The sequence below is a fragment of the Hemitrygon akajei genome, chromosome 8, assembly GCF_048418815.1.
Source record: "Hemitrygon akajei chromosome 8, sHemAka1.3, whole genome shotgun sequence".
Lineage (NCBI taxonomy): Eukaryota > Metazoa > Chordata > Chondrichthyes > Myliobatiformes > Dasyatidae > Hemitrygon > Hemitrygon akajei.
This window is the reverse complement of record NC_133131.1, coordinates 95444826-95466376: the sequence shown is the minus strand read 5'-3', so window position 1 is coordinate 95466376 and position 21551 is coordinate 95444826. Positions and strand designations below refer to the sequence as shown.

At 42.0% G+C, this 21551-nt stretch overlaps 1 protein-coding gene across 1 annotated transcript in view; it reads left to right on the top strand.

Moving 5' to 3' along the window:
• The window catches only part of casd1 (CAS1 domain containing 1), a 100925-nt gene that overhangs the window by 8992 nt on the left and 70382 nt on the right, over positions 1 to 21551 (top strand). Inside the window, exon 3 of the mRNA XM_073054206.1 lies at positions 8001 to 8097. Coding sequence (XP_072910307.1) covers positions 8001 to 8097 — 97 coding nt within the window. The remainder of the gene's footprint in view (positions 1 to 8000; positions 8098 to 21551) is intronic.

Here is a 21551-nt window from a genome sequence, read left to right as displayed (position 1 = left end):
GTTCTGAAATGCGGGCTGCCCCTTATAAACCCCTCTTTCTTTCCCATTACTGCTTTGAAAAGCTTAAACAAAGAGCGGTCCTCTGTCATAATAATAAATGCATACGTAGATTTTAAACTTGATTTATTTAAAGGCATTTGACTTGTATTGTTTACTGTCGAATTTTCTTTGTGATGGGATTGATCATTCTGCAACATAGTGTAGCAATTGAATGTGCATGAAGTAAAAGACCATGCAGAAATATAATAAGGCAAATCAATTAATACCTATTGCAGTCAGATTTTGGTCATCATCAAAAGAGAAAAGACGGGTTTGAACTGTCCTAGACCAACATGTCTTTATTTTAGAGGATTCATAAAATTTACATGATGCAGTATAGGATAAATAGATAGTCAACATAATCTCACCGCCCTGTATACACATGCATTGATGCTCTTCAGGCGCACCTACAATACTGTGTAACTGTGAGTGTTTATTATTTCTCACTCTCTTTTAATATTTCTACCAGTTATTTTATAGCTGTGTTGTATCTTTTGTTCTCTTTTTTTCCCTCAACATTTTTTAGTTGAAGACAAAGCAATAATTTTAGTGAGAAGTATTGTGGTTAAATTACCTGATGTGTAATTCAGAAACATATACCAGTGATCCTAAATTCAAGTTCCACCACAGCATTAATAATGATGATTGCAAAACCACTAGATTGTTGGGAAACTCTATCCACTTCACTAATGTCCTTCAGGAGAGGAAAACTGTTGTCCTTGTGCATTTTTAGATCTGCTAATGTAGTTTTTAAAATGCTGTCTGGAATGACCTGTTACAGTGCCTTGAAAAGGTATTCAGCCCCCAACCCTTTGTTCATATAAATGAATATTACAACCAGGGATTTTGTTCAATTTCCAGAGAATTTTTATTTGAAAATCACTTGCTCCTTTTTTCACAGTAGAGCCCAAAAAGCAGGGAAAATTATAAAGCATGAAAAATTAAATATTCAAAAACTCAAATGTCAGCAGATGAAAAGTATTCAACCCCCTTTGCTCAGTACTTAGTTGAACTACCTCTTGCAGCTATTACAGCTAGTAATCTTTTTGGGTAAGTCTCTATTAGTTTTGAACAATGTGATGGAGCAAGATTTGCCCATTCCTCTTTGCAAAATTGCTCAAGCTGTGCCAGGTTAGTTGGGGAGCAGTCTTGGACAGCAATCTTGAGGTCTTGCCAGAGATGTTTGATCAAGTTAAGGTCAGGACTCTGACTAGGCCACTCAATGACAATTGAAGCTACTCCATGGTTACTCTGACAGTGTGCTTTGGGCTGTTGTCCTGCTGAACGATGAACTTCCTCTTCAATTTAAGCTTTCTGGCGGAGTCCAACAGGTTTTAATCCAGGATCTCTATGTATTTAGTGGCATTCACCTTTTCATCATTTCTGACCAGATTTCCAGCCTATGCTGCTGAAAAGCATCCCCATAGCATGATGCTACATTCACCATACTTTACAGTAGGGGTAGGGCTACCTAGCTGATGGACAGTATTAGATTTACGCCATACATACTGCTTAGCACTGAGGACAAAAAGTTCAACTTTAGTCTCGTCCACAAGATTTTCTTCTACGTCTTTATGGTATCTTCTAAGTGATGGTTTGCAAATTCTTTATGGGCAGGTTTTTTTTTTAGCCAGGGCTTCTTCCTTGCCATTCTTCCATAAATACCCTTTTTGTGCAAGCTCTTGGAGATTGTGGAGCTTCGTCTCCAGTTGCAACCATTGACTCACTCAGAGTGACTGTTGATGTCACAGTAACCTCTCTTGCAAGTACCATTCTTCTCTGGTGACTTAGTTTAGAGGGGCGGCCTGACATGGGCAGTGTGGCTGTGGTTTCATATTTTTTCCATTTTTTTACGATGGGCTGCACTGAGCTCCGAAGCATGTTTGGTGCCTTTCTGATGGTCTTCTATTCTTCCCCAGATTTGTGTTTCTCTATTATCATTTTTCTGACTTGTCTTCAGTGTTTCATTCAAATCTTCATTTTGGTTTGGTCTGTTGAAAATTTATCATACTGCAGGACCTGAGAGAAAGGGGGTATTTATTCTTATGAATTCATTGAAAGCAGGTGATCCTCCAAATTTGTACATCAACAAATTGGGTGAGTTGGTAAGATAATATGTATATTGCAGCTGAGGAAAGTTAGCATAGTAATTACCAATTTTCAGCCTCACTATTTTGCTGTTTTATATTTAGTAGATTTGTTGACACGTTTTGGAATTTTTCTTTTGATGTCACATGATGCACAATGTTTTGTAGATAACCTCAAAAATCCTACTTCAATATATTTTAAACTTAGAAGATGAGACAGTAAAATGTGAAAATGGTTGTGGAGGCTGAGTACTTTTTCAAGGCATTGTAAGTCACTCAGTTTAAGAGTATTTGAGGATGGGCAATATATTCTGGCCTTGGCAGATCCCCAAATAATGGATTTGCAAATAAATTATTTGCTACCTTTTATATTGTGAGCAATTCTGGTTGTTGTAGGAAGCATGTCAAAAATTTCAAATCCTCTTAATGTACAACTTAGGAAGCATGTGAGTAAACTAGAAACAGCGCAGAAAAATTCAGAAGGTGTTGACAGGACTGGAGTGCTTGAGTTGCAGGGAGAGATTGGATAGGCTAGGACTGTTTTCCTGGGAGTGAAATAGACTGAAGGATAATTCTATAGAGTTTTATTGAATGAGGGGCATAGATTAGGTAGATAGTCAGATTTTATTCCCCAGGCTAGTCTAAGGCGAGAGGGTACAATTTTAAGTTGAGAAGGGCAAGATTTAAAGAGGACGAGGGGCAGTTTTTACACACAGTGGGATATGGAACTAACTGATACAGAGGAAGTGATAGAAGCAGGTAAATTTACAATATTTAAAAGACCTCTGGACTGATTCGTGGATGGGAAATCTTAAAGAGAAAAATTGGTCACGTGGACAAATAGACTAGCTCATGAAGGCACTCAAGCATGGATGAGTTCGGTCAAAATGATTCAACCAACACTTCTACCATTACATTATTTTAACCAATATCTACATTTACTCTACAATCACCTCAGGATCCATTTGTACCTTGTCCCACATGTCTTCATCTACAATCTTGCTCTTATCAGCATCTTCCAGATATTGAGAGAGTTTTGTTATAATTGAAACCAACAGTATCTATATGCTGTTAGCCTGCTTGTGCAACATTTAAATTTTGACACATTCTAGCAGACTTAATTCACATTGACTGACAACTAACACTCAGCTACATGCTGCATTTCTCGTCTCAGGCTTCCACATGTGCCCAGCCAAACAGAAAAATCCAAGATGAGCTTCAGGTCAGAAGGAAAATCTGAGGTTAAGCTAAATGTCATGTTGACCTTTAGTGAAAAAGATTTTGTGTACACAAGCACTGAAGCTATGAATTTGCAGTTTTAAGGAAACTATATTTAGAGTGCAATGTCTGATTTTGATTTTCAAATATTTTATCAAATGTAACTTTATTCTTGATATGAGGTTGTTTCCGAAAAGGTGAGATTAAGTAAGATCGGCCTGAACTTGTATGGATTTAGAAATGTGTGAGGTGATCTCATGGCCAAAAAAGTACTGCTAGAGGACTCGGTGGGCCAAGATCTGTTACAAAAGAAATTCTCGACATTGGATAGATACTGTATCAAGATTTGGAAATGAGAGGGAAGGTAGTCATTGTAAGGAGAAGTAGTTGTTTGTGAATCAATTAGAAGTGAAGGATGGGAGATGGAGCTGGGTGGGGAAGGTGGAAGGGTGGAGTTGAGTGACAGGCAGGTGGATGATTGGTGGAAGCAGGCAAGAGTTTAAAAACATCGTGTAGCTGGAGCCAAGTGTGAAGGTAGCGACAGGGTATTAAGCTGGATGAAAATGCTTATCCAGCTTGTCCGGCTTAACACTTTCCAGTGTTCAAAGTTCTAAGTAAGTTAATTACCAAAGTACTCGTGGGCATACTCAATAAATCCAAAAGCAAATCACACTCAACAGGACAGACAAACAACCAGGTGCAAAAGACAATAAACTGCAAATACAGAAGTAATTATAATAACTAAGCAATAAATATCAAGAACTTGAGATGAACAGAACTTGATAGTGAGTCCATAGGTTATAGGAACAGTTCAGTGATGGGGCAAGTGAAGTTATTCCCACTGGTTCAAGAGTCTCTTGGTTGAGGAGTAATAACTGTTCCTGAACTTGGTGAAATTGGTAAGGAAATTGATAATGGTAACTATTGGGAGAGACGATGGGCAGATGGAACTGCCTGATAAGGGGATCTTTTGGGTAAAATGTATGGACAGTAAATGGATGGAGCCAGTAGGGGGGATAGACAAAATTGGATTGAGGGTGGTATGAGAAAAGGAACAAAAAATGGGAGGACTGTAGGTTATTGGAAGGAAGGAGGTGAGCGGGGGATACACAGCGGTTAAAGTTTACCTAAAATTGGAAAATTCATTATTCACACCTTTGGATTGTAGACTAGCTGAGCAGACTATGAAGTGTTGAGCCTCGCTCAAACTGGCACTGGAGAAGTGAGAGGATGGGCCAGTTGGTATGGGAAGAGGAGTTAAAATGGATGGTATATGGGAGCTGGGGTTGGCCGTTGTGGACAGAGTGAGGTGCTCTGAAGATCAGTCGCCTAGTTTGTGCTTGCTCTCACTGATGTGAAGGAGGAGGCCAAATCACAGCACGGGATGAGTATAGACGCAGTAGATGAGAATGGTGCACGTGAATCTTTGCCTCACCCTGAGGGTTAATGAGGTCTCTGGCTGGCAGTGCAAGAAAAAATGTTGTACTTGCTGTGCAGGGGAAGTGCCAGGGATCAGGTAAGCATGAGTGGAGAGAGATGAGCAAACCTGGTAGCCTCAGAAGGCAGGAAAGGGTGGAGGGTGGCGAGAAAGCTGTGGCTAATGTTAGGATCCCGTTGCAGCTTGCTGAATTGATGGAGGATCTTGTAAGGATGCACGAGGTTCTGTAGGAGATTGACAAGAGACATGCCAAGATGCTGGGGGGAAGATTTCATATTGTATATCCTTGAAATTCTTTAATGGGAACAGTAGATGGTTGGTCGTTAAGTTTGTTCACTGAAAATCACCAGAAATTTGAACCCCTGTGACAATATGGATCTTCAGGAAATTGAGCTTGAACGCAGTAACGGCCTTAAGGTGACATTGCAGGACAGATGAAATTTGAAGGGTGATATGGTGCTAATTCTGCATAGTTGTATTCTTATAGAATTTACTGCAAAAGATTGCAAAGGCAAAGTCTGTGGAGAAAAATAATGTTCTTATAAAGGGGCTCAGCCTGAAACTTTGACTCTCTATTCCTCACCATAGATGCTGCCTGACCTGCTGAGTTCCTCCAGCATTTTGTGTATGTTACTCTGGAATTCCAGCATCTGCAGATTTTCTTCTGTTAAAGAATTAATGTTTTAGTTTTATGACTTTCTTCAGAACTGATAACCTTGGTGGTATATGATACATAATCAAATCTTAGCCAAAAGTAAGACCCTGATATTTGATCACACCTGGAAAAGTTTGCTCAGATGAATATTATCAGATGATCTCACTGACAAGTGAATGGCATAAATATGTTAGTTAAAGAAAAAATCTTCAGTTGCTTTCCACATTGCTTTTAACTCCTCATAGAACATACAACAGTACAAGACCAGGCAATGCTTTAGTCCACGATGTTGTGTTGAGCTAACGATGCCTAATTAAAGTTCAAAGTAAATGTATTATCAAAGTCCACATATGTCACCATATACTACCCTGAGATTGACTTTCTTGTGGGCATTCACAATGAAAGCAAGGAAACACAATAGGATCAATGAAAATCCTTACATAACAAATGGACAAACAACAAATATGCAAAAAAACAACAAATGGTATAAATACAAAAAGAGTGAACAAAGACAAAATAGTAATAATAAATAAGAGGTGGCACATTTGTGCAGTGGCTAGCACAACACTTTGCAGTACCAGCAACCTGGGTTCAATTCCCACCGCTGCCTGTAAGGAGTTTGAACGTTCTTCATGTGACCATGTGGGTTTCCTCCCACAGTCCAAAGACATACTGGTTGTTAGGTTAATTGGTCATTGTAAATTGTCCTGTGATTGGGCGGGGGTTAATTCTGGGGGGATTGATGGGCAGCGTGGCTTGAAGGGGCCGGAAGGGCCTACTCAGTGGTGTATCTCAATAAATAAATAAAACAAGAACATGAAAGTGTAGAGTCCTTGAAAGTGAGTCCGTAGGTTGTCGAACCTGTTCAGTTTTGAGGTGAGTGAAGTTATCCCCTCTGATTCAAGTGGCCTGATGCTTGAGAAGAAATAACTGTTTGTGAACCTGGTGGTGTGAGACCTAGGCTGTTGTACCTGCTTCCTGATGGCAGCAGTGAGAAGAGAGCATGGTCTGGATGTTGGGGGGTCTTGGATGTCGGATGCTGCTTTCCTCCTTGTAGATGTGCTCAGTGGTGGGGAGGGCTTAACCCATAATGGACTGGGCTGTATCCGCCACTTATTGTAAATTTTTCCTTTGATGCAACCAGTTAGTATGCTCTCCACTGCACATCTATAGAAGTTACTATCCTTTATATCCCTTATACTATCCCTTATGCCTGGCACTAGGTCCATAATCTTCCATTCTTTTTATATTCATGTGTCTGTCTAGGAGCCTCATAAATTCCTCTGTATCTACCAACACCACCCTTGGTAGTACAGTTGGCCCTCATGCGCGGATTCAACCAACCGCGGATCGAGAAAACCCGGAAGTTCTCTCTCCAGCACTCATTGTTTGAGCATGTACAGACTATTTTTTCTTGTCATTATTCCCTAAACAATACAGTATTACAATTATTTATATAGCATTTAGATTGTATTAGGTATTATAAGTAATCTAGAAATGACTTAAAAGTACAGGCAGGCCCTGGGTTACGATTGAGTTCCATTCCTGAGTCCGTCATTAAGTCGGAATAGAGGTCGGAACAGGTACATCTGGTATTATTTAGCGTCAATTAGTCAAATATTTTTCTTGGTATGTAGTACATATTTTACCTTTATATGCATATACAACACTTAAGAAACGTATGTATTTCCATAATTAAACCACTGCGTTGCTTAGTAATAATGGTAGCTTTCATCGGGGCGGTGCCTTTCACATGCTCCATTAAAATTGTTCCGATTGTTGACCGACTGTAGCCTAATGCTTTTCCAATGACTGATGGCGTTTCACCTCTTTCCGATCGCTTTATTACTTCCACCTTATTTTCGATCGTGATTATTTTCGTGAGCAGAAACACCGCAGATTCTTAGCTGCACCGGGTCCTAATGTCCACCACACGGAACATGTTAAATAAAGTCCGGGGTTCCGCTGGGACCTAAAGACCACCGCACTGAGACAGGTTAAATAAGGGACTTCAGCATCCGCAATTTTTGGTATCCTCGGGGGGGTCTCAACCAATCCCCCGCGGATAAGGAGGGCCAACCATATGCAGAAGCATGCAGATCATTGGGCAATCCCAAACGTTTTATAAAGGCATTTATATGCTATCATCAGAAAACAATAAACATTAAGTGAATTTGGTGTTACATGGGCATAAAGATGAAAGTTCAAACTCCCTTCATATTAAACTTACAGTGGGAATAGTCTTTAGGGTCAATCTTATCACTTGTGGTTGGAGAAGGTTGGGCTTCTGTCTTGACATTGTAGTCATGAGTGAATGTTTTTCTGTGCTGGTGGTTGCATCCTATGTGTTTGTATAATGATTTTTGTCTATCAAAATAAATAAATATATCTTCTCCATTCCGCAGCATAAGTTTGCACAGTAATTGATCACCTCAGCTTTCTCACAATTTTGCTTGTTTTAATCATTACCCAATTTTGTTATTGGCATTTGCCTGTGATAGCTTGTTTTGGATTATTGAACGAGCTAGATAATCATTTTAAATTTATGATTTCCTTTCTCTAGGTGGTGATAGTTGTGAATGGCTTCTTTCTAGTGGCCGATTCCTTGGTGAAAATGTGTGGCAACCTAATGGCTGTATGATGCACAAATACAAAATTAGGCAAGTTACTTTGATTTACTTCTCTTTAAAGTTCTGTGTGGATTGTAACATTAGCACAAATGAAGATGATTGAAGTATATAAAATTACAAGAGTCTTGGATAGTATGAACCTTTCCCATAGCAGAGATGTATAGATAACCGGTAAGAGGTTTAGAGGCTTCTGAGGAAGATCATCATCACATAGAGGTGGTTAGAATCTGGAACACAGCTTGAGGGACTGGTGGAGGCACAGATTTTCATAACATTTAAGTAACTAGATGAGCACATGTGCCAAGTGCTAGAAAATGAGGCTATTGCTATATGGTTGGTATGGGCATTGTGGGCTAAAGAGCTTTTCTCCTAGTCTATGATAATGGCATTCCCCATAGTATAAAACGCCAAGCTGCTTTGAGATGTTTAGGAAATAGCAAACATCTGCACAAAAACAGAAACTTCTCATCTTGGGATATTTTAGAAGTATTTTGGATATCAATACATCTGATTATTTCGCTCTGCTCTTCTCCAATAAAACACTTATGATTTAGGAACTAGTCAGGGATCCCCAGCTAGAAATCTCAGGTTCTTTCTGAAAAGAAATATAGATTGTAGTTACCATCAATTTTATCTGATAAAATTTAAAATAACTAAAACCTTGATTTAGCTTACATGGACACTGCATTCTCCTGTTGCCTAGAAATTTCAGTGTACTCTGTGCTATCCCTGGCTCTAAACTTTCATCTGTAGTTCAAGTTCTCAGCATAAGCCAACCAGGCGTTGTACATTTCAGGGATCACTGTCCCAAGGGCTGAAAGGCAAGTCATTGATTTGCTTGAAGGAACTTCCTTTTGTTTTTATCTTGGGAAAATTATGTTAAAGTTAATTTGTCACAAGTATATCAATCAAAACATACAGTGAAATGTGTCATTTGGTTCAACAACCAATACAGTTTGAGGATGTGCTGTGGGCAGCCCACCGGTGTTGCCATGCTTTTGGTGCCGACATAGCATGCCCACAAATTACTAATCCGTAAGACGTAGGGGCAGAATTGGGACATTCAGCCCATCCAATCTGTTCCACCATTTCATCATGGTCGATCCATTTTTCTCTCAACACCGTTCTGCTGCTTTTTCCCTATAACCTTTCACATCCTGACTAATTAACCTATCAGCCTTCTATTAAGTACTTCCAGTCACCTGCTATCCACAGCCACTTGTGGCAACAAATTCCACAGATTCACCACCCTCTGGCTAAAGAAATATCTCCTCATCTCTGTTCTAAATGAATGACACTCTATTCTGAGGCTGTCCCCTCTGGTCCTAGACTCTCCCACCATAGGAATGACCCTCTGTACACCCACTGTATTTAAGCCTTCCATCTTTTGATAGATTTCAATGAGATCACCCCCTCATTCTTCAAAATTCCAGCATAAAGGCCCAGAACCATCAATCACTCCTCATACCAAAAGCTTTTCATTTTCAGAATCATTCTTGTGACCCTTCTCTGAACCCTCTCCAATGTCAGCACATCCTTTTTTCAATTAGGAGCTCAGAACGGTTTGCAGTACTCCAACAGAGCCCCCCCCCCCCCCCCCAGTGCGTTATAAAGCCGCAGCATTACATTTTTGCTCTTATACTCTAGTCTTGTCAATAAATGCTAACACTGCATTTGTCTTCCTCACCAGTGACACACCCTGCAAATTAACCTTTAGGGGAATTCAAACAACACACACAAAATGCTGGTGGAACACAGCAGGCTAGGCAGCATCTATCAGGAGAAGCACTGTCGACGTTTCGGGCCAAGACCCTTCGTCAGGACTAACTGAAAGGAAAGATAGTAAGAGATTTGAAAGTAGTGGGGGGAGGGGGAAATGCGAAATGATAGGAGAAGACCGGAGGGGGTGGGATGAAGCTAAGAGCTGGAAAGGTGATTGGTAAAAGGGATACAGAGCTGGAGAAGGGAAAGGATCATGGGACGGGAGGCCTCGGGAGAAAGAAAGGGGGGGGGGGGGGAAGCACCAGAGGGAGATGGAGAACAGGCAGAGTGATGGGCAGAGAGAGAGGAAAAAAAACAACTAAGTATGTCATGGATGGGGTAAGAAGAGGAGGAGAGGCATTAACGGAAGTTAGAGAAGTCAATGTTCATGCCATCAGGTTGGAGGCTACCCAGCCGGTATATAAGGTATTGTTCCTCTAACCTGATTTTGGATTCATTTTGACAGTAGAGGAGGCCATGGATAGACATATCAGAATGGGAATGGAACGTGGAATTAAAATGTGTGGCCACTGGGAGATCCTGCTTTCTCTGGCGGATGGAGCGCAGGTGTTCAGCGAAACAGTCTCCCAGTCTGCGTCGGGTCTCACCAATATATAAAAGGCCACACCGGGAGCACCGGACGCAGTATACCACACCAGCCGACTCACAGGTGAAGTGTCGCCTCACCTGGAGGGACTGTCTGGGGCCCTGAATGGTGGTGAGGGAGGAAGTGTAAGGGCAGGTGTAGTACTTGTTCCGCTTACGAGGATAAGTGCCAGGAGGGAGATCAGTGGGAAGGGATGGGGGAGACGAGTGGACAAGGGAGTCGTATAGGGAGCGATCCTTGCGGAAAGCAGGGGGGGGGGGGGGAAGGGAAAGATGTGCTTGTTAGTGGGATCTCGTTGGAGGTGGTGGAAGTTACGGAGAATTATACGTTGGACCTGGAGGCTGGTGGGGTGGTAGGTGAGGACAAGGGGAACCCTATCCCGAGTGGGGTGGTGGGTGGATGGGGTGAGGGCAGATGTGCGGGAAATGGAGAGATGTGTTTGAGAGCAGAGTTGATGGTGGAAGAAGGGAAGCCCCTTTGTTTAAAAAAGGAAGACATCTCCTTCGTCCTGGAATGAAAAGCCTCATCCTGAGAGCAGATGCGGCAGAGACGGAGGAATTGTGAGAAGGGGATAGCATTTTTGCAAGAGACAGGGTGGGAAGAGGAATAGTCCAGGTAGCTGTGAGAGTCTGTAGGCTTATAGTAAATATCAGTAGATAAGCCGTCTCCAGAGATGGAGACAGAAAGATCAAGAAAGGGGAAGGAGGTGTCAGAAATAGACCAGGTAAATTTGAGGGCAGGGTGAAAGTTGGAGGCAAAGTTAATGAAGTCAACGAGCTCAGCATGCGTGCAGGAGGCAGTGCCAATGCAGTCGCCAATGTAGCGAAGGAAAAGAGGGGGACGGATACCCGTATAGACTTGCTGAGCTCATTGACTCCCCCCCTTTCCCCCATCCCTTCCCACCGATCTCCCTCCTGGCACTTATCCTTGTAAGCGGAACAAGTGCTACACCTGCCCTTACACTTCCTTCTTCACCACCATTCAGGGCCCCAGACAGTCCTTCCAGGTGAGGCAACACTTCACCTGTGAGTCGGCTGGTGTGGTATACTGCGTCCGGTGCTCCCGGTGTGGCCTTTTATATATTGGTGAGACCCGACGCAGACTGGGAGACCGTTTCGCTGAACACCTACGCTATGTCCGCCAGAGAAAGCAGGATCTCCCAGTGGCCACACATTTTAATTCTACGTCCCATTCCCATTCTGATATGTCTATCCATGGCCTCCTCTACTGTAAAAATGAATCCAAAATCAGGTTGGAGGAATAACACCTTATATACCGTCTGGGTAGCCTCCAACCTGATGGCATGAACATTGACTTCTCTAACTTCCGTTAATGCCCCTCCTCCCCTTCTTACCCCATCCCTGACATATTTCGTTGTTTTTTTTCTCTCTCTCTCTCTGCCCATCACTCTGCCTGTTCTCCATCTCCCTCTGGTGCTTCCCCCCCTCCCCCTTTCTTTCTCCCAAGGCCTCCCGTCCCATGATCCTTTCCCTTCTCCAGCTCTGTATCACTTTCGCCAATCACCTTTCCAGCTCTTAGCTTCATCCCACCCCCTCCGGTCTTCTCCTATCATTTCGCATTTCCCCCTCCCCCCACTACTTTCAAATCTTTTACTATGTTTCCTTTCAGTTAGTCCTGATGAAGGGTCTCGGCCCAAAACGTCGACAGTGCTTCTCCTTATAGATGCTGCCTGGCCTGCTGTGTTCCACCAGAATTTTGTGTGTGTTGTTTGAATTTCCAGCATCTGCAGTTTTCTTCGTGTTAACCTTTAGGGGATCCTGCACGAGGCCCCCCAATTCCCTTTGCACCTCAGATTTTTCCATTTTCTCTACATTTCGAATTTTCTCTCCTTCTGCCGAAGTACAATTCTTGACATTGTATTCCATTTGCTGCTTCTTTGCCCATTTTCCTAATTTATCAAAGTCCTTCTGCCTCCCTGCTTCCTCAACGCTGTCCGCATCTCCACCTATCTCCGTATCGTCCGCAAACTTGGCCACAAAGCCATCAGTCTCGTCATCCAAATCATTGATATATAACGTAAAAAGGATCAGTCCCAACATTAACCCTTGGGGAACACCACTAGTCACCAGCAGCCAATCAGAAAAAGACTTCTTTTATTTCTATTCTTTGCTTCCTGCCAGTCAGCCAATGCTCTTTCCATGCTAATATCTTTCCTGTAATACCATAATGGGTTCTTATCTTGTTAAGCAGCTTCATGTGGGGCACCTTGTCAAAGGCCTGCTGGAAATCTAAGTACACAGCATCCACTGATTCTTCTTTGACTATCCTGCTTGTTATTTCCTCAGAGTTCTAATGGGCCTGTCAACTTGTCTCCAAGTACAGTACAGGTGGCCCCCGTTTTCGAACGTTCGCTTTACAACAACATTAGTACTTGTTTTCACTAATCAAAGAGGATTTTCGCTTTTACGAAAGGAAGACGCCTGCTTTATACATGTGTTTACCCCGAGAAAGACTACCATATCCGTGAAGCCTTGTGAGGGCAGTTGTGTGCGCATGCGTGTACATGCATATGCATGTACGTATGTATGCGTCTACATGCAAAGGCGTGTATGTGCTGATTTTTTTTTTCCAAATTGATTTTGGCTCACTGACTTCCCAATTGTGATACAAGTGAAACTACACTGTACATACAATATTTCTACTTTACATAAGCTGTATATTTATCATATCATTCCTGCTTTTACTATATATTCATATTATTTTAGGTTTTATGTGTTATTTGGTATGATTTGGTAGGTTATTTTTTGGGTCTGGGAACGCTCAAAAACTTTTCCCGTATAAATTAATGGTAATTGCTTCTTCGCTTTACGACATTTTGGCTTACAAACGCTTTCATAGGAATGCTCTACCTTCGGATAGCGGGGGAAACCTGTATCACGAAACATCCTTAATGATTGACTCCAACATTTTCCCAACTACTGAAGTCTGGCTAACTGTCATATACTTTCCTTTCTTCTGCCTTGAAGAGTGGATTGACATATGCAATTTTCCAGTTCTCTGGAACTATGCCGGAATCTGTTGATTCTTGAAAGATCAATACTAATGCCTCCACAATGTCTTCATCTACCTCTTTCAAAACTCTTATGTGCAGGACCTTTCATTTTTCCCAAGCACCCGCTCCCTAGTAATAGCAACTGCACTCATTTCTCCTCCTGACACTGTGGGACTTCCATCATACCGCTAGTGTCTTCCAAAGTGAAGACTGATGTAAAATACTTATTCAGTTCGTCTGCTATTTCCTTGTACTCCATTGCTCCCTCTCCAGTGTCATCTTCCAGTGGTCAAATATCTACTCTCACCTCTCTTTTATTCTTTATATATCTTGAAAAAACTTATGCTATCCTCTTTGATATTGTTGGCTAGCTTACCTTCATATTTCATCTTTTTTCCCTTGTAATGGCTTTTTTTTTAGTTGCCTTCTATTCGTTTTTATAAGTTTCCCAATCTAACTTCCCACTGATTTTTGCTCTATTATATACCGTAGATTCCATACTACAGAGCGCACCTGATTAAAAGCCGCAGGCTCTAATTTTAGAAAGAAAATCAATTTTGTACTTGTACAAGCCGCAGGTGTCCCACGTTGTAATATGAGATATTTACACAGAAAGATATTACACGTGAGGATTTTTTAACTTTTAATTAAATCCGTATGGTAACATAAACAAATACATAATGCAAATGCTTTTTTTCAAACCGTGCCTATAACACGGCTACTTTTAAATATACATACGTATCGGTAACACACAAATTACGTTGCGTATACTTTTTTACTGAACAGTGCACGAACAACATTCCAATATCTCCTAACGACTGGTAAAAAAATATATACTGCAGCCTACCAGGAAAAGTTATTGATCGCCTTTAACTTAAAAGCAGCATTCTCGCGCGGGTCTAATACGCTCGGCCCCCACCTTTCCGTTTATCGCAAACCGGTATTTTCCCACAAGACGCGGCGAAACCGGATGTGACGTCGTAGCATCCCGGGATGTAGTACAGAAAACAAATATACTTAAAACACTTCTAACTTTAACTAGAAAATACTAACAAATGAATTACTAAGCGAAAATATTATAAACTAAATAACTGCCATAAAGGCAGCACAATGCTTCGAGTGTTTTCCATGTTGATGAGGGTGAGTACAAATGACTGATTTACAATAATTTAATTGTGAAAGTGCGCTTGATTTATCGTACAATTTCATTGGACCTCTGTGAACTACTCATCAATTTTATTGGTCTACTGTTATGAGGCAAAATGTTTTTGGCGGCATGAAAAAAAATCATGCATTAGCCGTACCGTAGTAAAGGCCGCAGTGTTCAAAGCTGTTCAAAGCGTGGGAAAAAAGTAGCGGCTTATAATCCGGCATCTACGGTACCCTCTCTTTTGATTTTATGTTGGCTTTGACTTGTTAGCCGTGGTTGCATCATCTTGCCTTTTAAAATAATACTACTTCTTTAGGATGTATCCATCCTGTGCCATAAGACAAAGGAGCAGAAACCAGCCATTTGACGCATCGAGTCTGCTGCGCCATTTTATCATGAGCTGATCCATTCTCCCATTTTGTCCCATTCCCTCGCCTTCTCACCATAAGCTTTGATGCCCTGGCTACTCAGATACCTATCAATCTCTGCCTTAAATATACCCAATGACTTGGCCTCCACTGCCGCCCATGGCAACAGATTCCACGGTGCCTTGAAACTCCAGCCAGTGCTGTTCTGCTGTCACCCCTGTTAGAGTCCCCTCCCAAATAACTTTGGCTAGCTCCTCTCTCATGCCTCTGTAATTCCCTTTACTCCACTGTAATACTGACACATCTGACTTTAGCTTCTGTCCCTCAAAATGCAGGGTGAATTCCATCATATTATGATCACCACCTCCTAAGATTTCCTTGACCTTAAGCTTCCTGGTTCATTACATACCACCTAATCGAGAATAGCTGGTCTAGTGGGCTTAACCACGAGCTGCTCTAAAAACCCATCTTGTAGGCATTGTCTAAATTGTCTATTAGGATCCAGCACCAACCTGATTTTCACAATCTGCCTGCATTTTGCGAATCCCTAATGATTATAGTAACGTTGCCTTTTTGACAAGCCTTTTCTATCTTTCATTGTAATTTGTAGCCCACTTCCTGGCTGCTGTTCAGAGGCCATCACGGTCTTTTTACCCTTGCAGCTTCTTAACTCTACCCACAAGGATTCTATGTCTTCCGATGCGATGTCAGCTTTGATTTTGTCTTTTAATCAACAGAGCCTATCTGCCTGCCCTTTTGATACAATGTCTATCCTTGGATGTTAAGCTTCCACCTGTAATCTTTTCAGCAGCAGATCGGTGGTGCCCACAACATCATACCTGTCTGCCTCTAATTGCATTACAAGATCATCTTTATTCTGTATACTGCATGCATTCAAATATAAAACTTTCAATCCTCTCTTCAACATCCTCTTCGATTTTTGTCCCCCTTTTACACTGCAACTCATCCCACTGACTGAAAGTTTGTTCCATCATCTGCCCATCCTTCCTGACAGTCTCAATAGATGCTGCCTCTGTTTGTAAACCACCCGCCCTGTCCTGTCCTCAGCCTGATCACGCTGGGTCCCACCCCCCTGTCAGATTAGTTTAAACCCTCCCCAATAGCTCTTGCAACCTGCCCACAAGGATATTGGCCCCCTCAGGTTCAGGTGTAACCTGACACTTTTGTACAGGTCATACCTTCACCTGAAGCCATATTGACGCAGGAAATCTTAAACCCTGCTCCCTGCACCAGTTTCTCAGCCACGCATTTATCTGTCAAATCATCCTATTCTTACTCTCACCGATGCATGAAGAGGTAGTACTCCAGGGATTGCTTCCCTGGAAGATCTGCTTTTCCAGCCTTCTGCCTAGCTCCCTAAGTTTTCTCTTCAGGGCCTCCTTGCTTTTCCAACCTACGTCATTGATGCCAATATGTACCAAGACTTCTGACTGCTCATGCTCCCCTTTTAGAATGCCGTGGACCCAGTCCGAGGCCATCTTGGCACCTGGGAAGCAACATGCCATTTGGGTGTCTCTGTCACATCCACAGAATCTCATGTTTACTCCTCTAACTATGGAATCTCTGTCACTAATGCAGTCCTCTTCTCTTCTCTCTCCTTCCTTTCTGAGTCACAGCAGCAGACTCGGTGCCAGAGACCCAGTCGGTGCAGCTGAATCCCTGATAGGTCATCCCCTCAATGGTACTCAAAACAGTATACGTATTGTTGAAGGGAACAGCCACAGTGGTACTCTGCACTGGCGGCCCATTTCCCTTCTCTCTCCTGACAGTCACCCATTTTCCTGAAACCTGGGGGTGACTACCTCCCTGTAGTTCATGTCTATCATCTCACCTCAGTTACCTCTATGAGTGAAAGGTCATCGAGCTGCAGCTCCAGTTCCTTAACACATTCTCTGAGGAGCTGTAGCTCAGTGTACTTGGTGCAGATGTGGTTATCCGGGAGGCTGGAGTCTCCCAGAATTCCCACATCTCACACAAAGAATAAAACACAGCCCTTGGAGCTATTCTTACTGCTCTAACTATGTACTAAAGGACAAAGAATGGAGAAGAAGAAACTTACCAGATACTTACCTTGCCCAAGCCTGATGAGCGAAAGCCTCCCCACTCTTAACACTGGACCACACACACAATGGCTGCTCCACTTGTTCTTGCCTTCATTTAATTTGCCTTTTATCATGCTTATTGCATGAGGCCGACTGTGACGACATCACTGAAATCCCCCAGACGTTCCTTTATTTAAAATCTCTTGCGCCTCGAACTGTGTGAGGCCTCCCGCGCCTGTTCAATTGCATATGTCTTTGGGGAGTAGAAGCTGGGGCACCCAGAGGAAATCCATACAGTCATGGGGAGCAAATACAAATTCCTTACTGACAGCTGCGGGAATTGAACCTCAGTTGCTGCTGCTGTAAAGTGTTACTCTAGCCCACTACGTTACTGTGCTGTTGTCTTAGAACCACACAACAATGTTGCACGAAGAGTAGCGACTTAACCAGATTTCTCTTGCAATTGGAGTGGTGAATGGGGAATTGTGTTGTCCTATCTACCCCAATACAGAAAGTGTCAGGTGTCCAAGGGTGCGTGGAAAGGTCTGTGTCAAATTTCCAGACTGACTAGAAACAACATAGAAATGGCCATTTTCACATTTGGTTTCATAAAGCAAGTCTGTTTCCTGCATAACACCGTGGTGTGGATTTTGGAAACACTACATATTACAGTTGAATTGTGTAGCTTTGTATTTTTTCTGCCTTCCATGTCATTTTATTTTAGGTCAAATGGTTTTAAATAATACTTTTAATACAGTCCACAGTTATTATACTTCGCCTTGTGCAAAAAGTGACTTTTAAGTTACAACTGTTGTCAAATCCATTTTATTTAAATTAACAGAATATTATGGGTTATTTTGACTGAAATCCTTATTTTACTTCGTTAAATAGTGATCTTTTTCTCCAGTATGTCAGTGCATGATCATTTTGCTAAGTTGGGGCTAATGTACTGGGTAAATTTCCACAGAATGTGCACACAGCTTATGTACACTCAAATATGCAGAAGAAATCTGTCTCTCCCATTCTGTAAATGCCATCTAAATTTTACAAATGGCAAAATGTTCAATATGGTTGATCCACTACTGACATTTATCCTCTATTTAAATACTTCCGTAGACATAGTTGAATACAAACTTCTGTTCTCACCTGTGATTTGTGTAGGGAACAATAACTTGCCAGCACTGAGGTATTTATTTTGGTTGGCTGAGTTATTGAAAGGAGAAGTGGTTCAATGGTTCCATTTAATATCAGAAAATGTGTACATTATACAACCTGAAATTCTTGTTCTTCACAGACATCCATGAAAACAGAAGAGAACCACAAAGAATGAATGACAGTAAAATGTTAGAACCCCAAAGCCCTCTCTTTCGCCCCCCCACCCTCCTGTGGCGAAGCATTCACCCACTCCACTTGTTTCTGCAGGAAGCATCAGGACCCACTACCCACCAAGCATTAGCAAAGCCCCCAAAGAGAGATCATGATCTGCAGTCCCACAAAAACTAATCGTTCACTTGACAATTTGACATGTGTGCATGTGTGCATGTCCTCGCTCCCCACCCTCCTCGCTTCCCCCCCCCCCCTTCTCTGTGTCTCTCTTTTCTCTCTTCTAGGAAAATGTGAAGCACTTGGAACAGCAGCTACATGGGTAAATGTACAGGTACAAAGCCTGTGCCGTTTAGATGGGTTGCACTTGAACCTGAGGGGGACGGTAACCTAGCAGGGAAATTTGCTTTTGTGACCAGGGAGAGTTTTTTTGGCAGGGGTAGGACTCATAAGAGTAAAGTCAGTGAAAAGACAGAAACCTCCAAAGAACATTATTAGTCCAGCAATCAGTATAGTCATGGTTACTTTGAAAGAGCAGATAGAAGGCCTACTTTAAATTGCATCTGTTTCAATGCATGTACCTTGACATGTAAGGCAGATGAACTGAGGGTGTAGATTGCATTTAGGAACTGGGATATTTGTGGTCGTAACAGAAATATCTGAGAGAAGGGTAGGACTGGCAGCTTAATGTTTGGGAATACTATGCTTTCAGTGTGACCAAGGACCAAGTTGGAGTTTAAAGTTCAAAGTAAATTCATTATCAAAGTGCATATATGTTACCATATACAACCCTGAGATTCATTGTCTTGAAGCCATTCATGGTAGATACAAAGAAGCGCCACAGAATCAATGAAAAACTCCACACAAAATGGACATTCACCCCAAGTGCAAAAGATGACAAACTGTGCAAATACTAAAATAATAATAAATAACCAATAAATGTTGAGAATATGAGATGAACGGTCCTTGAAGGTGAGTCCATAGATTGTGAGAATAGTTCAGTGTTGGGGTCAGTAAAGTTGAGTGAAGTTACCCCCTCTGGTTCAAGAGCCTGATGGTTGAGAGATAATAACTGTTGCTGGTGGAATGGATCTTGAGGCTCCTGTATCTCCTTCCTGATGGCAGCAGTGAGAATAGAGCATAGCCTGGATGGTGCGGGTCCTTGATGATGGATGGTGCATTCTTGTGACAGCACTCCTCGTAGGTGTGCTCAGTGGTGGGGAGGGTTTTATTTGTGATGGACTGGGCTGTATTCACTAATTTTTCTAGGCCTTTCCGCTGAAGGGTATTGGTGTTTCCATATTAGGCTGTGATGCATTTAGTCAGTATACTTTCCACAGCACATCTATAGAATTTCGTCAAAGATTTAGATGACATGTTGAATCTTTACAAACCTCTGAGAAAGTAGTTCTTTGTAATGGCGCTTAAGTACTGGCCCCAGGACAGATCCTTTGGAATGATAATTCTGAGGCATTTAAAGTTGCTGAACCTCTCCACCTGTGACCACCTTCCCCCCCACCCCTCCAATGATGACCTCAGGTTTCCTCCTCCTGTAGTCAACAATCAGCTCCTTGGTCTTGCTGACATTGAGTAAGAGGTTGCTGTTGTGGCACCACTCAGCTAGGTTTTTGACCTCCCTGCTACAGTATATGCTGATTGGTCACCAAATTTGATTAGATCAATGACAGTGATGTTGTCAGTAAACTTAAATATGGCATTGAAGCTATACTTTGCCTCACAGTCTTAAGTATAAAGCAAATAGTACAGCAGGGGCTAAGCACACAGCCTTGTTTGTGGTACCCCGTTGGTAATTGTGGAGATGTTGCCAATCCGAACTGACTGGAGTCTGCCAGCTAGGAAATCGAAAATCCAGTAACACAAGGAGGTATTGAGGCCTAGGTCTTGGAGCTTGTAGATTAGTTTTGAGGGGATGATAGTATTGAATGCAGAACTGTAGTCAAAGAAGAGTATCCTGATGAATGCACCTTCACTCTCCAAATGTTTCAGGGTTGAGTGAAGAACCAATGAAATGGCATCTGCTGTTGACCTGGTATGACATTAGGCAAACTGGAGCGGATCCGAGTTGCTCCTCAGGTAGGAGTTCCTTCTTAAGATGGGACCTGACAACAGTGCTTAGTAGGATATCCTTGGGGTTAACTAATAACATTTGGGTAGAACATAAAAATAAGAAGGGGATAGTCACTTTGGTAGTCCATATTATTCCACCTTCCTCCACCCCCAAATGTCAATTGGAACTTGAACAGGTGTATTGAGAGTAGTTGTGAGAATAGTAGGGTGTTGCTGATGGGAGATTTAAGTTTTCCTGGTATTGATTGGCTACCCAGAGTGCAAAAGGGTAAAATAACTTCCTTATACCATCCGTGATAGAGTAGTCAGTGCGTTTTAATTGCATGGAGGCGGAAGTAATTCTTTCCAAGATTGAGTGGAGCTCATTTAAGTGCAACACTGGCTGTCACAACCTTTTTCCAGTTTCTGAGCCTCGGAGTTGGAGGAGAAAGAAAGAATACCAGATGATCTTCAAGTATACTGTCCTCACTTAAGATGTCAGAGAGATTTCAGCATCTTCTCTCGATCCAAATTCCCGATTAGGCAATAAGTCCATTCCTGAACACTTGTAATGAGGAATTTCACGTTGGGATGGAGGAAGAACTGATCTCAGTACAAAATGACTTTGAGCTGATGCAAAGGTTCAAAAAATCATATCAAGAGTTTTGGCTGCAGAAAGAAATCTCTAAAAGCTATCCTGCACTGTGGAAAAGATATTCTTTATTGCCTTTCCAGCATCATATTTAGTGGAGCATGTTTTCAGTTCAATTTCCCAACTTGTTTCAGATCAACAAAACAGACTCTCAAATACTGAAGGTGGGGATCTGAGATGACCCTGAGTGATATTGAACCTAATGTTGAGAAGTTGATATCACTGCACATAGCCCATCCTTTTCAAAGTACATTTATTATCAAAGTATGTATACTATATACAACCTTGAGGTTCATCTCCTTACACACACCCATAAAACAAAGAAACCTGATAGAATCCATCTTAAAAATAGACCAGCAAACACCCAGTGTGCCCGGGGAAAAAAACAGATTGTGCAAGCAAACAAATAGAGATTGCATAAGTGAGTCCACAGCCGTGAAGCCAGTCTTCATTGCAGCTGATTTAGTAGCCCATTACTTG